We start from the raw sequence: 27,550 nt of genomic DNA, 5'->3' as shown, positions 1-27,550 counted from the left end.
CAGACATCCTTGGGTCGCACAGGGGAAGAAAAACCGAAACAAATAGCTCCTTGTGCATCGGTGACTTCCCGCGTTCCCCCTCCAGCAGCTCCAGGGCTGGCGGCCGCTGCTGCTCGCTCCCGTCCCCAACCACCTGAAGATGGATGCTTGGCCCCGGCGGCTTGCTCCGCCGTCGGAAGAGGCACAGATGGGTCGTGGCTCCAGGGCCAGACTGGAGCTGCCAGGCTGTGGGGCCTCTTGCTAATAAAAGCGGGTGCTTACCCTCCGAGTCACTTTCTGAATGTTGCAGTAACAGCCACCAGCCTCCGCGTTAGCTGCGGTCTCCGTGTTGAGGATTGTTTCCAAAACACACATCCACTGCAGTAAAATGCAATCTATTTTATTGGTTAATTATATACAGGAGATTCTTGATATTCACAGTAACATTAGACAAGTTACCTCCACAAAGAGCAATAGTAAAAACAAAAATGACAGTCCACTGTAAACAAAACTAGAAATCCTGCTGGATTTGGTGGGACTGGCTTCAGAAGAACTGAAAAGGCACTCAAAGAAAACCAACAAAAGCCAGCTGATGAACACAGCCCGGATACTTCATGCACTTCTTCCAAGATGATAATCCAAAGGCACAGCGTGTGGAGACCAAACATCAGGGTACAGAGACAGATACAGGACATCACATTCCAAGCATGCTACACGTGTGGTGACATATTAATTTAATTTACTCAAGTCTCATAGTAAGTCCTCACCTCCCTCCAAAACTACTTCATGCGAGTTTAGCGTTACCAGGACAGCTTTAACTACAGCCAGCAGAAAGGCTGGGACTGCACCAAAGCAAGTCACAAGTCATGAGTAGGGAGGCCAGGCTTTGCTCAGCCTCTGGCAAAGCAAATGGCAACCTGGGCCAAGAACACAGCAGCCGGTGGCAAGTGGTGGACCAGGGGCAGGCTGGGACGCAGGGAGGTAGGTGGCTTCTCTGGATTGTCAAGATGGAACCAAAAGCAAGCACGGGCAGAGCTGGCAGGGAGACATGAGCGACATCCCTTTCAGTTCTGTATCGGCGAGCTCCGCAGCAGAGAGGACACCGCCCTCCATCCCCTCGCCTTAACCACCTTCCCTTGCGCACCTCTCCCCAGAGCCCAGCCTGGGCTCCCGTTTCTAACTCGGGTGCTGCCTGATGCTGAAGCCATCATTCTTCCAGGCTGCTGGGAGGTAGCTGGGGTGCTTGCTGGACACTTGGGGTATTTCTGCCCAGGTTTCTGCTCCCCAAGCAACCACACTTCCCTCTCTGCACACTGGAGAAAGCGGTGTGCCCTCCTGTGAGAGCGTGGGCAAGAGAGAACTCCTTCAAGACAGAAGTACTCCTCCTCAGGGGAGAAACAATTTCAAGGGCACAGATGCTACACATAGAATGAGGCAGAAAAGCTAACGAGAACCAAATTTATATTGTAAAAGCCACAGCTATTGCCTAATCTCCAAGTCATCCATCTCTGATCACCTGAATCAGAGAATTCAAGTCTGGTCACTTGATTACAAGGAAAGGTGGTTAAAAGGTGACAGCAAGAGGATCAGGCCAAGCAGAGGTTCTATTTTAGAGAAAGACACCGCAAGAGGTATATGAAGTGACTAGTGTCATCACGCAAAGCCACTCATGACTACACCCTATAATCAGACGGCCCTGTAGCGGCAACAACTCCGTCTCGTTCAAGGGAAACGGATCAGAGAGGTGTTGGCAACGTTGGCTCTGAACTCCTTCAGGAATCGAGCCCCTGCAGTGTAAAGCTTTCAAAACATACACAACCATCTCCAGCACTTCACTGCTTCAGTTTTCTCTGACAAACACTATGATTTCTTCACCCCTCACACAGGGATGGGAAGGGTCTGTTTTCCGCTCTCACAGAGGCATGATTGCTTAGAGGGCACGCAAGATTTTGACCGTTGTGACAGATGCAGAGAGGGCATCAGTATGTCCTGCAGTCTGTTCCAGACACAACTCCCTTCGCAGACCAGACTGGGGAAGAGCTTTTCTTTTCTCTCATCGGGAGGTGGCTAGAATTTTTCCATGAAAATAACTTTGCCTCTCTCACTCAGATACAAATTTGATGCTACAGAAAGCAGCTCTTTAGGAACCTAATCCTGCTTTTAACTCATCTCCTTTTAGTCTGTCTTTGCACTGCCCAATGAAAACACGATGTCCATCGGGCATGCCGCAAGCTGGTTTTGCCTGTGCCTCTGCCCGTCTTGCCCGTGAAATGTGTAGAGCTCACTGCACTGAACGGGAAGTTCTTTACTACGCTACACCACTTGTCCCCGACTGGCACGGATAACTCGTGCACCTCCAAGCTAACACAGTCACAGCATGATTGTTAGGACAAAGGAGTATTTTGGGTCAGGAATACTTTTTAATCAGCCCACACGGCTCCAAATTTCACCTGAGAAGAGATTGAAGGCCGCTGTAGTCCTATCTTTTATTTCTTCTCTTCCCCAAATCTCTCCTTTACAGGAACATGGTTGTTTTATTTCCTTCATCTCAATCAAGGAACACCCTCTTCAGACATTTTAAGTTTTAGTGTCATGAAATCATTATTTAGCTCTCACTTCATTTACAGAACTAGTTTTAGTAAACCAAAAGTCTAGCTCTAGATCCATCCAGGTGCAATTCAGCATGAAGTAAATACGGGTTCAATGGTTGATTTTAAATCTTTTTGCCCTGTGAATACGCAATCGTTGTCCTGCATCTACTCCGTTTCTTTCCATGATTGGGAAGTGAAAGCAGCCAAACCCAACTGTTCTCACTTGAAGCTGAGTAAAGCTGCTGGGTGCATCAGACAATTAACACCACTCATCCTACTCTGACGGGTCCTGAAGCACCTGGGTCACATACTTCTGTCAAAGTACTCCCTTGGCAGGACACAGCTGAGTGTGTCCCATGCGCAGCACCAAGTCTTCCTCAGAGGCTGAGTCCTTCTGCAACAGAAGGCATCATTGGCCCCAAAAGCCACAATGCCAGGGAGATCTCCTCCCCTGCATTATGTAGGTATTGAAAAAAAAAAAAGTAGAATTAAAATAGCCATTCGCATATGTAGGCTTCATTGGCAACTTCGATCTTTACCTACTGTTCATAAAACCCTCACGAAGAGCATTTACAATTTAAAAATAAAATACTTTTTTTTAAAGAATAATTTCTACATTTCTGTCAGCCAACTAATTTCAATCACGGCATAATCTAAGAATAAAGCAAATCCTAGCCAAGAACGGCTACCACAGGACCCTCAACAGTCAATCCTGCTGCCAGCCTGCAGCAAGGAGGAGCTGCGTACCCCAGCTCCTCACATCCCTACACCCCAGCTAGGAACTCGTGGTGAACTCCAGTTGATTTTCTTTCTATTGTTTCTCTTTCAGCTTAGGAATGATCCAGTCCTCGTGATGGCTGCACTTCAAGAGAGCATTGGGGTGGAGAGGCTTCTGGGCGGCACCCAGTGTTAATGGCAGTGCTCCGTGATATCCACAACAACTGCCTTTTTCCAGCTGAAGAAGAAATAGCCTGTCCCTGCCCCTGCTGCCACAGCTATGCAGAGGTATCCGTTGTACGTCATGAAGATCAGCATGAGGAAGTAACTGACCACGACTTGAATGATGTGCAGTACAGTCTGCAGGAGGTGAGGGAAGCTCAGCATCTGCTGTCTGGGAAGACAAAACCCAAAGAACAGTCAGTGTCTGTGAGACACAGATGGGAAAATGCACATCCCCAAAGAGAAAACAGAGCTCTTAGGCTGGCAAGCTGCCACAGTGGGCATGAAATGGCAGAGAAGATAACAAAGCAGGCTGGACATAGGCTTCTGCATGCATCTGTCACTTTTAACAGTGGTTTTCCCCACATAGCTGACTGATACCAAAGAAAGCATGGCACTTGCTGGGAGGACAAAACTTTTAGCTGAGGAAGAGACTTCTATGAGCTTATTTTACCCCCACATTCAATAAGCAGGATGGCTTCTTTTCTGAGTAGAGGCTTTGACCATCTACCAACAGAAGGATCCTAAATATTTTCTGTCAGGGTTGCTGGCTATAACACCCAAATTCTGTTCCTGGGAACTCCCCAAATGTGTTTGTTACTGCTTTGGAAATAAAACAAGCTTATCTGACTCCCTGCTTATCTTTCCTCCTTTTGTCCCCCATCCTAAAGGGTGGCCAAGTGACTCAAGCGCAGTGTCCTCCAGCGTCAAGCAGTATCCCAGTCTGGAGTCAATATACTTTGCAGAGAGTAATACTGGCTGCATAAAATTTTTTCTGTCCCAGTTTTCACCTTTGTCAGCTGCTGAAAAAACTTATCTTAGAACGAAGTGAAATTCTTACCCAACAGTTTTGTGTGTCTCCATCAAGATAGTGCCGTTGGGACCTGGCACTGGCATGGAGTTGTAGCGAATGCTGACTTGGGATTTACGGAGCAGACACTCTCGGGCAATCTTAAGGCCTTCATAAAACATGGCCAGGAAGAAGACAGCCACAAAAGCACCAGCCATTTCTGACAAAAGAGGAAACATTAACGTATCTGTGCGACAAAAGGTATTTGCTTCAAAATACATCAGAAGATGCACCGTATGATTCAACAACCACGGTCACACTGCACAGGCTATGACTGGGCACTGCGTGCACGCACGTACAGATGGTAAATGTGAGTTTAATCCATACGCTAATTGGAATTTTGCCCATGAAGTGAAACCAGCAATCACTTTTGCTAGTAAGACCAGTCAAATTCTCAAACTAGACAAACATCTTCTTTTTTCTTTCACCCCACAGATGCCATTTAAACCAGACTCGATGCAGCGTGCCTGCATATTTTTGGGATAAATAGCAAGGTAATTCCTCAAATATTCATCAGTTGCAAAGTTTTTGTTTGGATTGGACAAGACGGTTTTACTCACCTCCAGGAGTATTGATTGTAAGTCCAGAAAACAGCAATGGCACATTCTCATAGCTGAAGTGGAAAGTCATTGCCTGCCCAAACCAGAAAGAACATCAAGATAAGCTGGAATGGCTCATGCAGAGACAGAGCTCAAAACAAGATTTAGCAAAGATTTTTGTATTATGACAAGAACTCAGATCACTTCAGTTAGTGACCAGATAGACTTGAAGAAACTCGTCAGTAAATCTAGCGTAACGCACCCAAGTGAGACATGGCTAACGATACTCCAGGTTCCAATCCTAGTGGGTAGCTCTTTTAGGCAGTGCCCCTGGGCAGAAGGCGCTGTCCTTCACAGTACCTGCTACAGAAAAGTCCCTTCTCCTTGCTTTTGGAGCTCCTTTTCTCCTCAGCATCAGAAGTAGTCAGGGATTGGGGATGTCTCGGTGGAGCTCATCCCTGCCTCCCCATGACTACTCATGGGCACGTTCTTCTCCCCACCTTGATCTGATACGAGCTCACACAGATAACGGCTTGAAGAGCTGAATCGTCTGGTGGCACCCTGCACCGTGCCAGCAGACCATTATCTCCCTAACAGAACCTCCTAATATCCTATGGGAAATAGAGGCCCAAATACAGGTACAATAAGGAGTATTATATATAAAGCAGGATCACAGCTTCCCCTGGGTGAAAATAAGGGCTCCTGAACCTGAATACTGTGGGAAGGGGAGACATCGATGATCCCCTGGCCAGCTGGAGTTCATATAATCTTCCTATCCAGGTAAATACATTGCAGTTTAGCGTGTCATGACTATAGCTGCATAGAGTGTTTTCACAAGTAAAGTACTCACTAAGCTAGAGGAATTTCTCTTTGAACTCCCCTCATTGCTTAATTAAGGGTATTTGCTGAAAATCAGAATTATGATTAATTTCAGCATCCATAAGAATGAGCAGACATTCATTACCCCCAGAGCAGAAATCACTATAAAGCCACTTTCAGAGAGTACATCCATTTCTTTAATGAATTTAATATCTTTACCTTTAAAGCAAAACTCCCACAACCCAGAGTGTTACAGCCTAGTTCCATAAACCACAGCTGAAACAGAGCCTGTTACTTGGTGCAAGTGAGGAATGGGAATATACACCCATCGAAATGTGTTCACTCTACTATCTAAGATGCTGTACCTCCTTCCCCGACAGTTTTATGTGCAATGTTAATTCAAAATCTTGTGCAATTAATCACAGTTTTCAGTTGCAAGGTAAGGCAGGGTCCTGTAACTATCCACTGAAGATAAGAGCACCTGACACTTGTAAAGAAATGGCACTTATACGGAACGGAACCGATCGAAGAATGCCAGTACTTCACTGTTAGATTTTATGAAGAGCTTCACAAGGACATCAGTGACAAAGCTGGACTGCAGGTTCCACCAGCACTACTGGGCTTTGTACTTGGCCACATTCGCAAAGGGGAAGGCTGTTCTAGTCCTTTCTCCTGCTATGGTACTGTTTGCAATGTAAGTGAAGCAGTGATTCTTGATTCCTTCTTCGGGGCACATGGCTGGCAGGCAAATTTCAACTGAAGGCTTGCAAAATATACTCCTGAGTATATTCTCATTTCAAATGGAAAGGCATGCTCTCCCTTCCTTTCAAAGTTTAACCATAACGAGTCATGTTTAAAAAATCTGAAACTCACTCCAAAAGTACTTAGAAAAGGGAGAAAAAGTTGAAAAAGTCCCTAGAACTGGGTACACACAATGGCACAGATCCTACAGTCATCTCCATGGAAACTCTGGCCAGGATCTCTGCAAAGGTTCGGTGATGCCAGCGTGCACAAGTCTGAACTCGTTTAAATCAGAGTTAGCTGAGCAGCAGGATTCAGGACCAACACAGCCTTAATGCCAATGTCAAAGAGCCCTGGTAACACTTGGCCCCCCAAACTGAGCGCGTACTTAAAGTCCAGGAGGAAAAGCGCACAGAGGCTGGTCGCCTGCAGGTCAGTACAATCCATCATAATAACGCGCAATCCTCTCAATGCTGGGTAAGGCTTTTGCCAACACTAACAGTTCTGGAGAACTCCATCCATTTCTTGCAGGAAAATGCCTACTTTGCATTTCTGCCTTTAGCTGGCTAAAGACACCAGGCTGGCTGCTAGAAAGGTTTTTGCAAGACAAGACCATTTTGCCAAAGGATCTCCAGCCCTAAAATACATTTCGTGATGCATATCACCTCACACTACTCCTTCACCCCAGAGGAGCCACAATGGGGTCTGTGTTTTAACTGGATTGATTCATGCCTTCCAAGTTTAATTTCCTATTCTCTGTAAGATGACAAGTTACTCTGAACCACAGACAAGGAAAAATTCTCTGGTTAATTATGACTTTTCCACTTACCATCATCATCATTCCAGATCCATGATCATGTCCTGGGGCTGCTGTTGAGTGGACATGTTCAGGAGGATGCGTGGTTGGCAATGTGGAGCTGTTCATGTGGTGATCATGAGACATCTTTACAACAGAGGTATTCAAAAAGGCACGTAGAAAAGTGGGACCCTGAAAAACAAAAACAAAAACAAAAAGCGCTTTTCTAAAGAGAAGATGGTTTCTCTACTGCTACTGCAAGAGAAAATACTCTAAGCCACTGAGAACTACTGCCTCTGGATAAACCTCTGGAGCACCCTCATGGTCCCGCACTCTGCCTACAGAGAACGCGCAGCAAAGCGACCAGGACAATTTAAGGGAGGTGTGTCCCTCTGAGCTTTACATCATCGTATTGCTGCACCATCCCAAACATTCTTGCCAGAAAGGCAGCCTAATGTGATTGAGGTGGCACATGGGGACAACTGCTCAGCATAAAGGAACATTTCTTATCTGTAACAGGAAAAAAGGCAAGTCTCTTCTCAATTGCAGTCATGCAAGAGGCAAAAATATCTCAAGCCCCATTTTAAATTGCATATACTAAAGGATCAGATTACAATATTTCTCTTAATTGACAGTTATGCATTTTATTGGGAACATGTTTAACAAAGAAATTATGTTAGGTGGTACAAGACCTATTACCAGGCAAAGGTCTCCAATAGCCACAGGCAATCCAATTTCATTTCCATGAGCTTTACATTGTCACATCTTCCCCTCTAATCACATTATACACCATGAGAGAAACACTCAAGAGGCTGCTGGTCCAAATCTCTAATCTGGTTACTGCAAATCAGGTATGTCTGGACACACTACGTTAAAAATAAAAATACACCTCGTGCTTAGACGTGGACATGGCTCCTACACTCTGCACCCCAGCACAACTTGGGATGGAACCTGGGACAGTTTGGTGTGAAATGAAAAGTCACCAGGTGAAACGGCAACAGGAGAGAAAATAACCTGGGAATACCAGTCAGTCCTGAAACAAGAGCATCCGTCAGCGTGACGGAGCCAGGCAAAGGAACCCTAGCACAGCCCAGGTGAGACACCACTGAAGATGAGTAAATACCGACACCGCTGTGTGGCATACCAAGTACCGTCCCAGTCTAGTCCAGTGCTCAAGTAAAACAAAAACCAGACACTTTATCAAATTAAAATTTAAAAAAAATAAAAATGAGAGCAGATACACTTCCTTCCAGATAAATCATCAGGAGTGATCACAACTGTGAAAAAAGAGCTTCTTAAGCTAAAATACAGTATGGTGTTTGAAGAGATAGGTATGAATGTATTTAGACTGGATAGGGGAAATGAAACTCTAGAAACTTCTAAACTGAAAGCAGCACTAGCAAACAAAACCCCAAATGGCAACCGGCTGATGGCGGAGCTGGTTCGGTTTGTGACAGTGACCTTACAACACAGCCATGCAGGAATCACCGGTGGCCCAGGACACGACTGCCAGTGTCATCAGTGATGGGGGGGATCTCGAAAGGCTTTGGAGTTAAATTAAACAGAGTAATGAGAGAAGTTAAAAATTTGGGGATGATAAGAAGGACAGCCAGTGGTACTGGGGAAGAACTCAAGAGAAGGAATTAACACTCCTTGCGAACGCTGACATTAGTTAATGCGCCCAAGTCAGCTGGTATAAGCTACACCAGCAACACACGGCAAAGGCATTTTCTGCATCTTTGTGCAGATGAAGTTTGCAGCCAATCTCTTATTGCAGTAGACAATTTCACAGTAACTCCCCTGGAAAGTTAACTTGTAATATAACCTAATGGCACTGGCTAAAAGCAGAATGTATTTCCCATCCATATTTCTGCTAGTATTTTTAGCTCACTTTGCCCCTGATTCGTGCTTAAATATTAAGACCAGAAAAACAGCTCAGAAAAATGTCCACGGTGAAGAAAAAAAGAGAGAAACTAATGCAAGAAGCAGCTCACCTGACACAGGAAAGCATTACCAATGGACACCTGCAGAACAAACGGTGTGATTTTCTTATAGCATAGCTTTTAAGATTATACTGTTTCAGAGACTAAATGTTCAAGCGCTAGAACTGAAGTCCCAAAATAAAAACACTTGGGAAAGGAATCCTCTGCCAAGACACACGAACTTCAGATCGTCTTTTGCAGCAGGGAAGGAGGAGCGGCCAAAGTGCTTTACACCATGGGATCAAAGTCAAGTGTGCTGCAAGAGGAAAGAAGCAACATAAGAACCTCCCCTCTCCCCCAGCCAAAATCTCATCTCCTCCCTCTTCTTCACTCAGTTGACTGAGAGTTGGTACGTTGCTTTTCTTTGGATGCAACATTCTCGCTAGTGACTACTGTCCAATTCAATTAGTCATTTGAGGATTGCGTGCTTCCGCCAAACTCTGGAGATTCCAGTATGCTCCACAGAAGCCCTGGCTGTTTACCAGGTTAAAAACTCCCTTCGTGGCTGGGTTGTGTCTAACTTCTCACTAATTTACCATCACTGCTCTTCAGAAAGGGAGAAATAGGGGTTGTGTTTTCTACATATTTACAGTGCATTAACAAACAACAAGGTCAAGTACTCACAAGTGGCTGCATGTGGATGGGCAGGGTCTTGGTATGGGTTGCAAAGAGCATGCTTGCTGCTCACCAGTGTAGCTGCTTCCCACCCGGCTCTACTAGTGCTCCAACGCCTAATCCAACCCCCTGCTGCAGTTACCCAACACAGAAAGGCACTTTATGAGATGCTGAAAAGGATGGTATATTAAGTAGCATAAGAAGAAATAACCTAGACTGAGCCACTTCAGCTGTCTTTTGTGTTACTCAAGGTTACCAACACGTGGAAGAATCTCTGTTTAAAAATAAATCACTTCCAGTGGAACAGTCCAGTACAATCAGTCTCTGAGTTACAACTTCGGAGGTCTCTACCTGTGCCCTGGGGTAAACAACAATATCTAGGGCAGCAGCAGCAACAGGTTAATGGCTGTGTAATACTTTGAGTTCCACATCTCTGGTTTGCTTGCACAGAGTCTTAAGAGATAAGCTGACTGCCATGGAGCTGTGGTATCACAAGCAGAAGGGTGCTGTTTTTAACAAGTCTGACTCCATACCTGGAGGAAAAAATCCACACGCCTAAGTTTCTATTATCGCAAATTCTTTAGATAGGTTTAGCCTTGTACAAACCCAGCACTTCAGCAGCGGGTATTTTTGTCTGAATGGCTGACTTGATCTCTCAACTGCTGCCTGCTCCACATGTTTGCACAGAGAGAGAGAGAGGCATGGGAGTGGATTCCTGAGCACGCAATGGAGAGGAGAGCTGGAACACACCTCGGCTTCAGCAGGCTCAGGTATTGCAGAGCATTTGCACACCTGAAGGGCACGGACCTCACGGTGCACCTGCCTCGATGCTGCACTGTTACCAGGGATGCCCACACAGAAGGATTTTTTTGTACTCTGCAGCAGCCTACCACATAAGAAAACAAACAGGGTGGGACAGGAGAGAGGAATGAGGAAATTCTCTCCAGGGCTTGTTCTTTCCCTCCTGGTGCCATCATCCCAGGTCAGTGGAGCCTCAGCCTCCATTTCACGACCCCTCAAATTGTTAAGGAAAACAGCAAGACTCAGAGCTACACACAGGACTTCTCTTACTTTAAGCCATCATCCTGGAGCAGGACCAACCTCAGCACACAGGCAGGCTCTGTTTAGACAGAGGATTCTATCCCTCCATTGCAATGCCACCTTGGCAGTCAGCAAGCCAAGCTGGGTCAGGGAGAGGTGCAGCCAGGAGCAGGATCTGGCAATAACAAACTGTTAGCTCGAGTTCAGCATCAGGACTTACTTTCACCCTCCAACAACATTTAACCAGTGCTGCCTCATCTCACGCGTACAAGGAAGCCACGTTCACGACTCCAGGGCACAGAGAAGGGGAGGAAAGACAGGTACCTTATGCCAGCGCACAACAGAAACAACGAGTAAACAAGCTGGACCTCGTGAGATGCCAAACACAAAGCAGTTTTCTCAAGCAGCTCTCTGCCATAGGACAACTGCTGTTACACATAACTCCGCAGCAGTTTGTTTCCCAATCTATCGCTTCCGCCCTGGAAACAGTTAATCCAGAATCCTGCCACTCCACAGTAAATCACAGAGTTTCTCCTGTGGCAAACAGCCTCCCAGACACCCAAGGGAGATACACCTTTTAATGCAGAAACACAGGACATGCACAAACAGGACAGATTATGCCAAGCTCCCAGAAAGTACTTTACAAGTCAGCTCAGTTTGAAACACAGTGTGTGAACAGAGCTTCCTCAGAGCCACATTCAAAAGGAATGAAGCCACTTTCCAAATCAGAAATTAACAACGGAGTCTTAAATCAATGCCCATTAAAGCAGCAAACTCCTCCCTTCAAAACAGTGCCTCATCTTTCCCATGCCAGTTTTAAAAAAGCAAGAAATAAAACTAATTCCACTGGCTCTGCCCAAAAGGACCGGAGCCTTAAAAAACACCTCTTCAGTCTCCTTTACGCTAGTTACTTGTTTAACAGAGACGGTGCTGGCTGCAGTGGCCCGGCGCGCAGCGGCAGCAAGCAGGCCAGCCGTGCCGCGGGGCTGGCTCCTGCACAAAAGGCTCCAGAATTCTGTCTGAACACAGCTGGAGTGGTTCTTACCTGGGGTCTCTCCACCAACGCTTCTGGTAGCAAGAACAGGGTCAGCGGGTCCCTCTTTTCTCCTGAACAAGAAGTGAAAAAGATCTGGTAAGTTTTACTAGGAATTAAAATGAAAGCTCCTGAGAGAAATCCAAGGGGAAAAGACTGAAAATAGCAAGTTGGAAAGGCAAAGATCTCTTACTTGCATATCACGTACGCCTCAGTCCTGCATGACACAAAGGAATGCTACATATAAAACACAAGAAATGGAAAAGGCAACCAAAAGTTATCAGTGCTCTACTTACAGCTCCAGCTGGCCGACTATTTGAGCTCCACTGGCTCTGAGCTCGTGGTCTCAAGCCCAATCCTTTTTTCGTTTTTTAAAGTTCTGCGAATGGAGGTGGGAGGGGAAGCAGGGAGTCTGCAGACACTACAGCACTGTTCACTGGCTCTAACCGTGGTCTCCACTGAATGGTCTGAGACTTAAGCACTGCTTCTAGTTTATTCAATTTCCTGGCAAACTGGGCAACTTTAACTGCTTCCTTTCCAAATGGGTGGATTTGCTGTGACTCCTCCAGGATCCCAGGCTTAACTCCAGAGCTGCTTAAAGGCACAGCTGAGCGACAGACCAATTCTACCTGTTCATACCACAGGAGCATCCAGCAATGGCAGCCAGAGCCCAACTGCGTCGAGCTATATAGGCACACTTAAAAGATACGGAGAACAAACAGATCGTGCTTCAGTAACGTAATATAATGTGTTTTAATAGACACATGCTGTGGTTCTCCAAGGCCAAAATTCCCCTTGGAGCTCTCCTGAGCAGCTTCAGCAACCCAGGCTAGGACTCAGACACACAAAGAGGGACTGTGGCGTGCCCAGCACCCGGTACAGTTGACCCACACACCTCTTAATTGCACACTTCTGTTTTTCTCTTGTGCAACTCCTGAAGAAGGAACTCTTAGTGCTATATTAAGAATTTAAGGCATGTTTGCAAGGTCACAGCAGAACTGTGTGGCTTGTCCTGGTACTGAGTCACCACCTTAGAGTCCCAACCAAAAGCCTTTACCAGAAGTTCAAGGTTTCCTAAAAGCTCCACACACTAGAAGGGGTTCACATAAAGAGGCAGAAAGAGAAGGGAACAGCTCAGGAGAGGAGCTCCAATGCATTTTGAGGGTTAGGTTGTCAGGCTGCATTAGTTTGTGTTTCCTGGGTTTTGTCCGTGACCAGGGAAGCTTGCAAATCGATTCAGGCCAGATCAGTGGAGCCAAGCAGAAAAACCCACTGTGTGACAGAGGGCACATTCTCTCTGGCCACCTGTAAGCAGAAGGGATACAGCTGAGCTATTTATACAGATGGCTTTCAGAAGCTTTTGAAGGAAGAAGCCAGGTACTCTGGAGGATGTCCAGCTTGAGATGCCAGAGGGTGGAGCGCAGGGAGTGGAGAACGATGGGCAAAAAAAGAGCTGAGCAGGGCCACAGACAACATCTTGTGTTCGGCTTTGAAAGGGGATGATGTCTGGGCAGACTGTGACGTGCGGAGATGGAAGCAGCCAGCAGGGACGTCAGAAGGGAGACACAGCCAAGCTGGTAGCATGTAGAGACCAGCTCTTCCGCAGCTATCATACACAATACAAGCAGAATAACGGGCTTTTAAAAATAACCTACAGGCCTGTTAAGTTTTTCATGGGGGGAGAAAGCCACGCAGAACTGATCCTCTGTCATCACCTCCATCGGGGATCTCATTACAGCACAGCCGCGGATGCTGAACGTGACGGTAGAGAACATGACGTATCAAAAATGCTCAGTTGTTCACGAGCCATGCCCACGACTGATGGAATTCGCCCAGGCTGAGATAGACCCTGTCTTAAGGCAACCCTGACAAACCCTACAGGCAGGATATGGGGAGAGAGTGGAGCAAAGCCTCGTGCCACCCACACAGGGAGGTTTGGAGGTGAAGGATTAAGCCAGAGTTGAGCTCGGGTTCTCTGCAGCACAGCCAGATCACATGGTTGGGGCCAATAATCACGCTTTGTGAGTACATGCCCCTTCCTCGGTGCCTGGGGGAACTCATGGGGGCTCTGCAGGTCTTTGCAAAGATCACATCGGAGCCCTGCCAAGTAGAATAATTTTGCTGGTTTCCCACACTTATCTGAGCTGCAGTCCTCTACCCTTCAGGGCTCCTGGCTGCCACAGTTTACTTATTTTATTCTTATCAAATCCTTGTGTTTCTTTCCCACATTCCACACTTGTACCAACACACGTTTGTCCCTCTCATTATAGGGCTGCTCTGTCCCTAAGAGAAAGGCTGCACCCTCCACACGTGCCTATCGTGTAGCACTCACGGATCACAAAAAAAAAAAAAAAAAAAAGTTCAGATGTCAGACTATGGATGTCAGTTGAGATGCTGGCTCACACAGGCTTCCTGGAGTTGTATAACACTATTTGGCAGCTTGGCAACGTTATATACATTAATCAACTTTTAATTAAAATGAAGATTCAAAGAAGTTGATAAAGTATCAGCATTGGTTCAAGCCTTGAGGTCCTGTCCTTTGCTTTGAACCAAAGCAACCCTCAGCTATACAACTAAGGCAAAGCTGGTCGCGTTCACTGAACACAATCCCCATCACTAGAGGAGGGGTAAGAGCTCTTCCTCTCAGCATGGCTACCATCACGTCCCTTTGATGGAGTTTATTTTCATAGCAAACTTGTCTGGTTACCTTCTGTTAGAGACCCTGCTTGATCTGCTTCCCTAGAACGGGAAGGTCATTCTTAATCTTCCAGCTTCTGTAGACTCCTCAGGAAATCTCTAAATCTTTGAACAAGGAAAAAAAAAAAACAACAAAGGACACACTGTTCTTTACAGGACAATGCACTGAACTTCATGAAGCGGAGCATCATGCCAGCCCATGTCATTACTAACAGGCCCAATGAAGTGAAAGGCAGCAGAAAACAATCCTGCGAGTAGAAAACCTAAGACTGTAAGACTGATAACATCGGAGGAACAGCTGAGAAATGCTGGCGAGAGATGTGTACAGATGGAGAAAATCATGAGTTAGGCAGGCTGAGCAACAGACTCCTCTGGATAAGCTTTTTGCTCAGCCATACCAAAACTACAGGAGATGGAAAATCAGTAAATGAAGGATACTCCTGAGAAGCATAGCAAAAGTGAGGAGTCCTTGCCGATGTTTTCCTGGCTGTAACCTCATTTCTGCTAGGGAAGTCTGACACACCCAAGTTCAAGCACCTGGAACACACACAAAGCTCTGCACTGACATCCAAGAGTGTTATCTCCTGTCTCACAAACGGTCCCAAACTCCATCAAGCTACGACAACTGCGCTTGTGCTGGCACCTCTCAGTCCTTGCCTCAGTAGGGCAGGTAAGATTACTTCCACAATGACTACATTGACCTTTAGCAAGGGGTGACAGAACCAATGCCATCGTTCCTCCATTTGGCTCTTTTTCTCACAAATTCTAGGTCAGCAATGGGGGGGGGGGGGCACTAAATCAGCATGGGAATTGGCAGAAACTCCCCTCATCTTCAAGAGAATTCTGCACACATTCCCGCACAGATGAGTGAACATTAAGTTTTCCTTTGAAAGAAGAATTGCAATCTCAGAGAGCGATCCATGCCTCCAACTGTTGGGCCAAATCTTGGGGTTAACACCTACACACGCTCTCCAGGCTGCCTCCCTCCTGGCAGGACATGAGAGGATAACACCATCTCCTCAGCACAGCAGCAACAAGCTGCTTCTTCCTGTCCCCTATACAGTGCTAAAAGTGAAAACATTTTTGAAGGTGCACAACAGGCTTTTGGGCTCAGAATACAGCAGTGGGTACATCTTAGTAGATCATTTTAATGCCGTTGCAAATATAACACAGTCCTTGCCCTGACCAATGCAAAACGGTAGGAAGGGCACGATACTAGGAATGACACTGGAAGTGGATCTGGCAGCTCCTGGGAACACCACAGGGTACGTACAGGCTTGCAAAATGCAGCCTAGTGCTCGTCTGTTTTGCAGACGCTGCTGAGCACACATCTGTCAGAGAAGTGTGGCCCAAGGGAGATATTTCTGGGTGATGGACAGATGCTGAAGGGTGTCATGAGGCTGAGGACAGTTAGTGTGCATGGCTCTTATCCACACAAAGGACAGCCAGGCAGAACACTGCAAACAAGTTCTGGAGAAACAGATGTCAGAAATGATGTGAACTAGAGTACTCTACTACACTAGCAATAACCTGCTACCATCCTGATAAAGCACGAGTACTTTCAACCTGAGTGAGCCCAAATGAACCTGAAGTCCCCAGTGGAACACTTTCAAAGGATCTGAGCATATTCCGCCCTTGGCCATCTTTGACAACCCAGCCGGAGGGACTATTATAAGCTTAGCAAATCAAAAGTGCAGTTCAGGGAACAAAGCACAGCTCACTCGGCCCAGAGCCGCACACCCACTGACCAGAAGCAGAAGACCAGGAACAGACATGTCCACCGCAAGTTGGGTTTTTTTACTGCTAACAAATGTCAGTGAACATTAGAGTCGGTATTCAGAAAGGCGAGATGATACATCAGCAGACAGTGAACTCAGATGGTGACAAAGGTGGTACCAATTAAAAGGTGATTAGGATCTCTTCAGTAGTTCAAACTTTGCCTGTTCATCTCTGAGTGTCACAAAACATTCCCCTTTTTCCCCGTTACTGCTCCAGCTCCAATAGCACCCACCTCCAGCCAGCTCTTCTCGCTGGGCACAAAAAACAAGGACATGCAAGTGTCGTACGGGATACCAAAGCCACAGCAGATCACTTCTGCAGCAGGCCTGTGACTTGTGCGCTCGGAAGGAGCGACTTGCCATGCTCAAGCCCATCACGAGCACAATTTCTTCTGTTCTGTTCTGTACCTGTGTAGTATTTCCCCCTTCCCTGTTTTCATTTCTCTGTTTCTTCCACCACTAGCCTGTGCACTGCACTGTTTATTGTTCCCCTTTCCGTCTCGCCGGATGAGGCAGTTGTCCCCCTTTTCTGACACCCAAGAGCACAGAAGTTTCTGGAGAGCAGCAGAATCGAGGCACCTCAGCACATGCAAGACCTGAGAAGCAAATGCCAGTCCCACAGCCTCCAAAGCAGAGACGATGCCATACCAACGCTGACTCAAGCACTCACCTGGAGAGAAAAGCATGGCATTACAGATACCAAAACTGACAGAGGATACTACGTTACAATTTCTTTATAAAAACTCCAGGCTAAAGGGCTCCCACAAAAGCATGTCAGACACCAAAATTCCTTATAGCCAACGCCAGCGTGAATTCAGAGCTAGTACTAACAAGTTTCCATCAAAGGCAATTCCCAGGAGGCATCAACAGAAGAACTTCTTCAGCACTCCCTGTGCACATCAAAGACTTCTGAAGCAATTACTCCGGGACTGCAGTCTGGCAGGCCACTTTATCACGGCTTCATCTCTCTTCCTCAGATCATCGTGGGGATGTAACAGTAACACAGTAATGCATACCCATGTCACAAAATACCCAGTATTCAGCATCCAGGGAGGAGAAACCTGAAGGCTTCCTCTTCCCTCCAGGGACCATGCTGTGTTTAAGCAGATATAAGGCAGAATGGCTTAAATCCCAGCACCTTAACAGGCCGCGCTGGGATGCCAGAACAGCTCGGCGCAGCTTGCTTACCCTGCACGACTGTTGGCCAGAGATCACCGAAGGACCCTCTTGCTAAAAAGAGCTTGGCGATCACTTGTCAGCTGAAGAAAGCCACCTAACGCTCCTTCTCACCGATGGAGAGAACCGGGAGAGCAGCGGGGAAGAGACAAAAAAAAGTGCCACGTGACTGAGTACTGCCACTTTCCAAGATTACGTAACTTCTTGAATAAGTAGATACTTCCTTATCCTCGGTGGCGATTTCTGCAGAGATGTTACACAACCAAGCGCAGGAATGGTGGCCAGGGAGATGTGATCCATACAGCCAGAGAGCAGGAAACATCCTGCTGCCTCACTGTATGCTGAGGAACAAGCAGGACAGAGTCCTGAGCCTTGCGATACTCTTCAGAAACTTTTTAATCTAAAAAAAATTAGTATTTGGAACTGTATCTTGCAAGATACGTATCCTGCAAGATTAGACAACTACTGTTTCCTTAGAAAACCCAGCCCTAGCGACAAATTTCTCTTCCTATTTTATATACCCTAATCGAGAACAACTTCTAGCATGTATTCTTCTACCTACAACAGATTTTTATTTTTTTTTAATGATGGAAAAACTTAAAATAAAAAACCAAACAACCTTTTGTGTACAAGATTCTTCATCATGCTCACTAATTCAGCATCCAGATTCCTGCAGGTTCACACCACCCGCACCATTGGTATTTATGAAAAGGAGCCAGCCTGTCTCATACAAGAAGGGTGTCTCTGTCCAGAGGGTAAGGAGTTGTGTTACTGTCTGTGACCATGCAGTGGCCATGTGCCGAAGCATTCAATCTGCAAGGAATGCCAGATATGTCAGGATGCAAGACAAGGTACAACTTAAAAGTTAATATCTGATAAACCATTGTTACATGGTTTGCTTAAGTAGGAAGGCCAGACATCAGGCTAAACAGTATAAAGAGCTCCAACCAGATTTATTTGAGATGGTGCCTTCTAGCCTTAAGCCCTGTAAGATTGTAAAATAATCTCAGGAGACACAAAATGAAACTAGGAGGCATCAAGTGCATTCCCAAGCAAGCAAAAGTTTCCTCAGCTGCAAAAATGCAATGTGACTCAACGTGCCCTAAAAGTGCACTACCTGGCCTTTCATACAGGTGCAAGATTACAGATGCTATCTAGCAACATCATAAATACCTGTGTCTCATGTAGATAAAACTAATGCTGAGGGTAATAAAATGGATGGCATTGGTTTCTTACAGGCCTCATAAAAGGGAGCCTAAAGTCCATCAACACAGATGGTTCAGAAGACTCACAGAAGATTCCCAGATCTTACCCTAAATTGCCCTTGTTCCGAAAGCCACCACAGGAGGACTTGCAGTTAAAATTTTCAGTCATAGAACCACTGAGGTTTAGGAGATCTCCTGAGATCATCTAGTCCGACCTCTCTGCTCAAGCAGGCTCAGCTAAAGCAGGCCGCCTAGTCAGCACCCTATGACCCCCCAAGCATTGCGACCACACGTGAGGTTTGATAACCTGTACACGTCAAGAACTTAGTTCTTGCAGAGATGGTGAGGAGCTGCTGCGTGCTCTGGAGGGCAAGGCCATCATTTATGGACTGAGATCCAGATCCTGCAGTCAAACTAAAAAGCTCTTGTTCTTGAACATGTCATCCTGCAAATCCTTTGGCAGAGAAATCTTCCCCCCAGTGAGCTCGGGCAACGCCCAAGGCACCGCAGCGCAGGGGTAATAAAGACGGTTTTAAGTTAACGGATCAGCAAACAACCTAGCCATCGACACAAACCCGCACATGCGGAGAACAAGCTCGTTTTTCCCCTCCATTGGTTTGTCAACATCATAACCAGCCTTAGCCCAGAAAAGGCTAAGTACATTTGTATAAGTTCTGCACTGGCTTTCAGGTATGTTTTGAGAATCTGGACAAGAAGAAAACCACCCTCCAGAACTCCTTGTTAATTAAATTTTAGGAATCCATTCCACACATATGACATGAGACATACTGGTTTAAGCAATTCATACACGTTTTTCCATCTCCAGTACTACCACACACTCATCGCAGGGAACCATCTTCATTGTGCATTAGCTTCCACCACATGTGAAAGCTTCCTTGAATAACAACCCCAGGAGTACATTCCACTCCTTTCTTTTCATATTTAAGTAGTGGTTTGTCTACAGTTACTCCTGAGATGAGTGTCCACATGCAGACGCAGCATTTTAAGGTGGCCACTCAACCATTCACCTTCCCTGGAGCTGTCACGTTCCAGTCCGTGCCAGACATTGCTGCAATAGCCATGCGTTGTTGATGTCAGCTCCTACGGGAACACGCTGGGACTTCCAACTCCTACCCTGGTGTGTCAGGGTCACCTTTTAAACACAGGCTTTTCACGAAAGACCCAATCGTTCGTGGCACTGACTTTTAGAAAAATACTTACACTCTCCTTTCTTGCAGGAAGGAAGTGCATGCGTGTTCATTTCACTCTGCATCACCACATATGACTCTCCCTCAAAACAAAAGCTTGTTCTACCACAGCCAAGAATCAAACTCTTTTGTGCTTCAATTGTTCAAAACACCTGTTGTTTTGAGAAGCCTGAAGCCATTTCTGAGCAAAATGCAAGGTAGAACATAGGTCATCATCAGCACAACCCATTCCAATGTGTTTTTAATTAAGCCCAGGAAGTCGATCTCTGTTTTGGCAGACGGGTAAGACCAAAATATACATCACCATAGGCACTTTCCTAGTCTTGCTCCATGATCTCGGATAACAGCAAGAGGATGGAACATGTGACATATAAATAGCTTCCAGGTAGTAATGCAAAGACTTGTAACATTTTGGAGAACAAATTCATAGCCCTAGTCCACGGAACAGAGCACCTCTACATTTTCACTTTTGAAAATGCAAAAATACAACCACACCTTCACTCTTTGTCAGCTCAGCAAGGTAGAAGATCTCCTGCGATATCAGGAAGAGGGAAAGGGCAACTGAATCTAGCCATTCTCTGGGAAGGAACTTGCCTTTGGAAGAACCTTGGCCTCGTGACACTCTTCTGACAGGACTACGTCTCGGGCATGGAAAGGTAGAACAAATAGCGATCAACAATTTTTTATTTTAGTTATGACTGACAATAAACCACTCTGAGAAAAAGCTTCAAACACTGCCTTTTTCATCTAGCTTTCAAACCTTTGGCCTGCCGCAGAGCTGTTAATCCAAAGCAGAAATGATTCAGAACTAAAAAAAAGCTGAGTACTTACTATTTCAGAGACAGGTTTTCCATCTAATGCCTCCAGGAGAGCAGCCTTCTCCAAACAGGCTGCAAGTCTGAGATGGATCAAAGTTTCTAAACTTCCAGGTAATGCTGACAAGCAGAACGCATATCATTATCTATATCAAAGGCTAATCATTAACTACTGCTTAGATTTAGCTATGATCACTTTTACTCTGCTTTAAACCTATTTATTGCCCAGCTTATTTCAAACCAGACCTGTTACTTGCAATATGGTCAGTAGGAAATATTTATATTCAGCTTCTCCTAGCTATGCAAAACAGGGGTAAGGGCTGAAGCAGCAGGGATTTCTGCTCCATTCTACCCTGGGTGAAACCATCCCTCACAAAATATTGACAATCACTATTGTTACAGCCAAAGATTTCATATGACCCAAGACAAATATTTACTGCTCAGACTATGCAGCTCACTGACCACAAAAGCCAATCATGTTAGGACCAGCCCAAGGACTGGGATGCTCATATAAAGATCCACGTAACAGCAAAAGTAACTCCCGAGTTTTCCTCATGAGATCTTTGCAAAAATGCAAAGAGATTTTAGAACTCCCTGACCTTAGGCTAAATGTGTTGCAGAGATGACTTTCAAAGACATTATGCAAATCGCATTTCAAATACTTCAAATCAAGTGTTTTGCTCGCTTTTGAGTATTGTAACAAAGCAAGCTTCGTTTCCTTTAGTATTTACCCCACAGTGAAGAAATGCAATGTTTTCAAAGCTGTAGGCCAGTTTTTAGGAGCTTGGGGGAGTGGTAAAAAATAACTAGGCAGATATATAATAAATTGTGCAGAAATTCTTCAACAATGTGTACAAGACAAATCCTGTCAGGGTAGCTGGCTCTTTGACCTCTCTGACTGGAAAGCTGGCGCCAGCAATTACTACTGAAGCAAAACGTGACAAAGGAGAAAAAGTATAGCAAGAAGTATAGCTGTACTGTGCTCTGCAATACAAGTGCCCTTCTTGTAGGGGCAGTGGTTTCAAGCAAGATCAAAAGCAAGAGTTGCACAAAAAGGGATCAACTAGCAAGCAGTGCACATGGTCCTGCTATTGTGATGTACTGGAGGGTTCCACTTAAGGAAATCAGCAAATTAAGGAAAATCATGCTACTGCCAAAAGGTTTTTTTACCAAAAAACCTACATCTTACCAAAGCAGCAAAACAGTCAGAATAAAGCATATTAGGCTTTACTATCCATATAGCAGGACATCTTATAGCCAAGGACACTCCTCTGTGTTCATGCCCTGTATGAAGAGAGCAGCACAAAAGAGGCTTTACAAGTACAACTAAACCTGTAGCAGGAACATGAGGGCAGCTGTAAAACTCCCAACTATCTTTCAAATTGTTTAGGCTTTGATTTGACAGTACCTGGTAACATTTTCCTCTCACCTGACGCCGCCTTAAACATTAAGGTTCGGTATGTCCTTGTGAGATAATATCTTATCCAAGTTAATGAAGGGTACCAAAGTCAAAGGTAACGTGATTTCTGTAAAACTCTCCTGGCAGAGAACCCAGAAATCATGACTCAGTTTCTTGTCAAATCCATTAGACCTGGAGCTCAGACAAAGAAGGGGACCATAAAAGAGGCAACTGAGAAAGCCAGACCAGTGCTGTGGGTTGCATTTCACTTCCACAGTATTCCAGGGCTGGGTGTGTTCCTCAGGAGCCTGCACTTCTACTTCCCTGATCACTTTGATGTACAAGGGTTGACTACTATATCGGAAATGCGCACAGTATCTCGCTGCAATCCCACGGAGTGCTACACTGACAGCAGTCGGTCACTTCCCGAGGGCTGGAGGAGAATGAACTGGGATCACCTGCCTGCTGGGAGCACTGGCTTTGAGTCTGCTCCATGTTTGTTAGTGTTTTTCTTTCCCAAGTAAAGGATGCAAGCTTGAAAATGCAGTCCAGCTGTGACAACACATTGTCAAGTCTCTTTAGTACAACACCTTTCAGAGCAGGAAAAGTTAACTGAGGCAGTAACTCATTAATCGGACCCCTGGCTCCCAGTGCAGCCTCTGTCCAGACACAGTACAGAGGAACCCAGCCAGGAGCTGCAGGGAGCTGCTGAGCTGCGCAGCGCACTGAGGCAGGCTCTCGGCCCGCACCGGGACAGTACAGAGCTGCTCCAACTTTCCCATACGCAGTACATTCACCATTTGAAAGAAATCAGACAAGGAGCAGGTTGGGACACAGGGACGAGCATCTCCACCAGGAGGTGGAAGCCATATACCTTTCAAATTGCTGCTTTTCCAAGCTCACAAAGGAGCAGGCTAGCCAGTTGGCTAACAGGCAATAGCTTGTAAGCTCAGAAGTGCAGCATCTTGGAGGTGGCCTGAAAGGGCTTTTTAATCCTACAGATCCAAGTCCAATTAAATTATCTGTAATGTGAGAAAGAGCCTGGAAGTGTATTTACCATACACACTCCTTCCCCGCAAGAAGAAATATATTATGTGTCTAAAAAAAGAAAAAAAAAAAAAAGATTTCTCTTATCCTGGTTAGCCAGAAGATCAGCTAAACAGACAAAGCTCATGTTCCAAGCCCACGTACCTTTATCAGAGGAATGAGATTTGAATCCTTGGTAACTAATGAGTGTATGTGGGAAAAGAAGGCTTTGTGAAAGTGAAGTAGCACTCACAAAGTCTCAGGAGAGAACTGGGTGCACTCGCTGTTAGTTCACGTACTCTTTTCCTAGTTTTCTCCCAGCTTCTCAGACTTGGTATCAGGATATGCTGAGCATCCGGTGAGAACATAAGATGCTCGATCACTTACATTTTGGCCCATGATCTAGAGCTACCATGGTCTGCTACATTAATTTAGATAAACAATAGAGTGAACAGATTATACGCATGTACAACTATTTAAACAGATTATAAATGACATTTACATCTGTAATACAACAACTACTGTGGGATTTTCTAATATTACATAGGTGCAGAGTGAAAGAGCAAAAAGAAAATTTTAAAATATTTTCCCCACAAGCAATTGTTCTAGCCAGCAATCACAGGTGCTCAAGTGCCACTAGAAATCGAAAGGACCCTTGCAGGTATGAACTGCTGAGACAGAGGGAAGAACTGACATGTTATGAAGCCTACGTTGGGAAGATGACATCAAAGACTGTGGAAACAGAGAAGGAAGGAAAAAAAAAAGAGATATTTCATCACGGCCTCCTGCTTCTAGGTTGGCTTCTAAACTGGAAAAGTCTATTTCCAAGACCAATAAATGAAAGGGTTTAGAAAGTTAATTTGTAGTGAAGAAAAATAGGAGTTTAATTTGTTTACAATAACTAGTCCCATTATTCTCTGCATTAGCAGATTCCAGCTTTCAGCTGAAAAAAAGGTTAATGAAAAAATCATTGGTCTCAAGTCCCCTGTGACTTGATTGGGAACATTTCCAGAAAATTAGATTGAAACAAAAGGCAATGCAGTAGATTATCTAAGATTGGATTTCCCAGATAAAAGCAACATAAACCAGATTGAGTCTTTTTCATCCTTCCCTAAGAAAAAATTGCCAAGGCTCCCAGTAATTTCCTGGCAGGCTTTTGGAGAAGTTCACACTGGCAGTCTGCTTCAGCTCAACTTCACGAAATTCTGATGCAGATTACTGCTAACTTTCATGGTGAGCAAAGGTGGAGAAGGCAGCCCTGCAGAGGCATGACATTTTCCTGTTGGGGAGAGAGGTCTTTATAGCAAATACAGGAATCAAAAAGGGAAGGAGAAAATACTGCATTTTAGTTCAAAGAACAAAAAGTTCTGTCTTCTTTCTGACCTAATGTCTGATTGGAAAACAAGACAGCTGAAAGGAAGGTCCTTAGGGCCCCGACTCAAAACTCACGTGTGAATATGGTAGATCTTCTCATCTATTTCTACTAGAAGACTGTTAAAGATCAGTATTCTCAAGCATTAAGCTTTTGTTCGGGGATAGAGCGTCTCACTAATCCAAAACGTGAAGTTACACTGTAAAGGGGTACAAAACCCCAAACCTCTCTTCCAAAAAGGAAGAAAACAAAACAAACAAAAAAGCATAAACCTTCTTGTCTTTGCACCACTGCAAGTCAAAGTAAGTGGCAGGGACTGTACCTTTACAACAAAAAAATCAAACATGCAAAAGTGACTCAGAAAGCTTATTTAATTCCTCCTCTCTACTGGCAGAAATTATTCTAATTCTCAGCCTAGTTAAAAAGCTGCTCTAGATTAGAAATCTGATATGAAATTAAAATAATTTTCTGTAACTTCTAACAAGCAGCAAAATCTCGGTAGAAAACAGCCATGCAAAATTTCTCAGTTCTCAATACAAAGCTGTGTGGGAGCCTGCAACTCCTGATAGTTTTAGTCTTTTAAATATCTTTTTTTTTTTTTTTTTTTTGGTGGGAGGGAGGGAGTGGAAGAAGAAAAATCCTGCTTACTGCAAAACTTTCTGTGTTCATAGCAAAAAGCGTCACTTTAATTTTGCATCGTGAAGCAGGGCAGTCACAGTCAGCTTCACCAATGCATCCACACTGTTATGAAGCCAACGTGCATTTAAACAGCAATATTTACACATCATTTCCAGTGCCCCCTTTTTTTAATGAAGGATGGCAAAAAAGTAATGCAAAACCTAAAGCTTGATGAAAGCCTCAGGAAGTATTACATCATAAATTATATGAATTGGGACCATTAAATTGAATGCTAACTCACTCTACAAGATCACATATTGTTACTCATGAAAAATACTGCAGAAGCTTTATTTACCTCAGGCTCAAGCAGAGGCAAGATAAGATCAAACGGATTAAAAGTAAATTTAATAAATACTTGTGAAGAGAGTTCAATCCACCTTTGCATGGAATACCATACTATTAAGCATTTGGAATCTCGGAATTTGAGCACAAACAGGAAAAATTGGTCTAAGTCCGAACTCAAGTGGAGCCACAAGCCCCCTGCAAACTCAAATCCAGAACCGGGCTATGAACAAAGCTTAAATAAATTAAAAGTAACAAAGAGAGAAGTGGTTGAGACAGGAGTTGGATGTGATGCTTGTGGTAGCGCTGCAGTACATACTCCTACCAGCTACCTACCCACTTCACTGACATTAAGGCTTGCCAGCGCTGAATACTAGTGTGGGAAAGCACATCAGGTTAGAAAAAGTTGGGTACAGTCCTAAAGCCTAAAAACCCCCTAAATTCAAGTGCAACACAGGACTTAGCCACATAGGTCTTCACTGTTTAAAAAAATGTATCTTGAGTGCTAATTTGACAGAAATACGGAAGGAGGCAGAGCAACAAACTATCTCTTCATCTAAGGAACACAGGAACCACAGCTCCTGTATGAAGTTCATGTCCACCTGCCCTATCAGGACAGAACAATCTGCTCCCATTAGGAATTTACATCAAATTATTGTATAACTATTGTGTGTGCACGTACATTGGTGGGGGTTTTTTAACAGAAACAAGGCTTTTGACCCTTTGCAGGTTTCATTCTAAAATAATCACACATTTTGCAATAAAAAAGCTACTTAATACTCCCCCTCATCTTTTCCATTTAGAAGTGAAATCACTGATATCCCAATCATGCTGCACTCTCATTGCAATAAACCCCCAAATTACTGCAAACGCTGCACTACAACAGACCTGGCAACCTCACGCTTGGTCTCAAACATCCTAAAAGTAACTATTGTTACAAATTCCGGATCAGTGCCAGAAATATATCCAAAGCCAGGAAATTATTCAACCCTTATTGCCATTTTGCTCTCCCTTGCATTCCATTTTGCCGCATGTCAACATCATCTGGTTCTGAAGTGCTGAATTTAAGGCCAAGGCAGTTTGTCTCACAAAGCACCTAGAGATACCAGCTTTTCAAGAGAGGGGAAAAAAAAAAACCCACCAGCAAAAGAGGCACGTTTCTCAAGCTACAAGGCAAAGGTAAAAAATTGCTTAAAAAGGGTCAGCTCAGGTGTTTTTAAAACGAAGAAACTATGCTGATGCTAAGAAGAAAGTGTATTGCACAGAAGTTGTCGCCCCTCGGTAATTTAGAAGGAACTAAATCTGGCACATAACAGCACCCATGTGTCCCTAACCTTCCCATACTGAGAGCGTACCCCAGATTTGCCGGCACCTTGCCAAACCGCACCAGCGGATCGATAAAACCCTTTGGCAAAGCCAAACCATCCCCTGCAGACAAGCCGGTCACCGAGCCCCCCCCCCCCCCCCGTCAGCTTTTGGGACAAAATGGTTGGATGCACCCACAGCAAGGCCTCAGGGCACCTAGCTGTCACCTTGCCAGGTCCTATAGTTCTACCGGGAGCTTCTCCTCGCTCCCCGGTGAACCCAGTTTCCTCAGGCCTTCACCCTCACTCCGCCCCCGAAGACCCCCCCCGCTGAGGTCGCGGCCTTCTGTTCGCCTAAAGCCGCGGGCAGGCCTGGGGTTGCCTGACCTTCTTCAGGCACCTCCCGCGGTCACCCCGCTGCTGACAAGACCGCGACCCCACCGTCGCTTGAGGGGTTCGGGACCGCCGATCCCCGGGCGCCCTTGGACAAGGGCGCCCGGGGATCGGCGGTCCCGAACCCCTCAGGCGACGGTGGCGACGGGGGCGCGAGACCATCCTACCCCCAGCACGTCACTCACCACGCGACCGCCACCACAACGCTCCTCCGCTCCGTCAAACCCCGCGCTCTAAGCCCCGCCCCATCCGATAAACCACGCCCCCCTCCGACGTGTCCGCTAAGTCCCGC

General features: G+C 45.4%; 1 protein-coding gene across 10 annotated transcripts; it reads right to left on the bottom strand.

Annotated features, from left to right (window-relative positions):
- Positions 1-363: 363 nt before the first annotated feature.
- SLC31A1 (solute carrier family 31 member 1) lies at positions 364-27,524 on the bottom strand. 10 transcript variants are annotated; one of them, XM_075772528.1, is made up of 7 exons: positions 27,444-27,490; positions 11,938-11,999; positions 7,954-8,120; positions 7,288-7,446; positions 4,920-4,992; positions 4,351-4,519; positions 364-3,681 (listed from the first exon to the last, which is right to left on the bottom strand). In XM_075772528.1, the coding sequence occupies exons 4-7, from the start codon at positions 7,399-7,401 to the stop codon at positions 3,480-3,482; spliced, it is 558 nt and encodes a 185-aa protein (XP_075628643.1). In that variant the 5' UTR covers positions 7,402-7,446; positions 7,954-8,120; positions 11,938-11,999; positions 27,444-27,490; the 3' UTR covers positions 364-3,479. The 10 variants fall into 10 exon arrangements, with proteins under 10 accessions (XP_075628643.1, XP_075628644.1, XP_075628637.1 ...); XM_075772529.1 differs by lacking the exon at positions 27,444-27,490 and adding an exon at positions 17,589-17,732; XM_075772522.1 differs by lacking the exon at positions 7,954-8,120 and having other exon boundaries at positions 27,444-27,503.
- Positions 27,525-27,550: the final 26 nt, after the last annotated feature.

This window comes from Balearica regulorum, chromosome 20 (genome assembly GCF_011004875.1).
Source record: "Balearica regulorum gibbericeps isolate bBalReg1 chromosome 20, bBalReg1.pri, whole genome shotgun sequence".
NCBI classification, from domain to species: domain Eukaryota; kingdom Metazoa; phylum Chordata; class Aves; order Gruiformes; family Gruidae; genus Balearica; species Balearica regulorum.
Note: the sequence above shows the minus strand (reverse complement) of the source record. Positions and strands in the feature narration are given on the sequence as shown.

Coding starts and splice junctions, on each gene's coding strand:
- SLC31A1 (XM_075772521.1), bottom strand. CDS start 9,911: ATGCTCTTTGCAACCCATACCAAGACCCTGCCCATCCACATGCAGCCA. Junction 7,447..9,860: donor CCATCCACATGCAGCCACTT/GTGAGTACTTGA, acceptor TTTGTTTTTCAG/GGTCCCACTTTTCTACGTGC. Junction 4,993..7,287: donor GATCTGGAATGATGATGATG/GTAAGTGGAAAA, acceptor TGGTTTGGGCAG/GCAATGACTTTCCACTTCAG.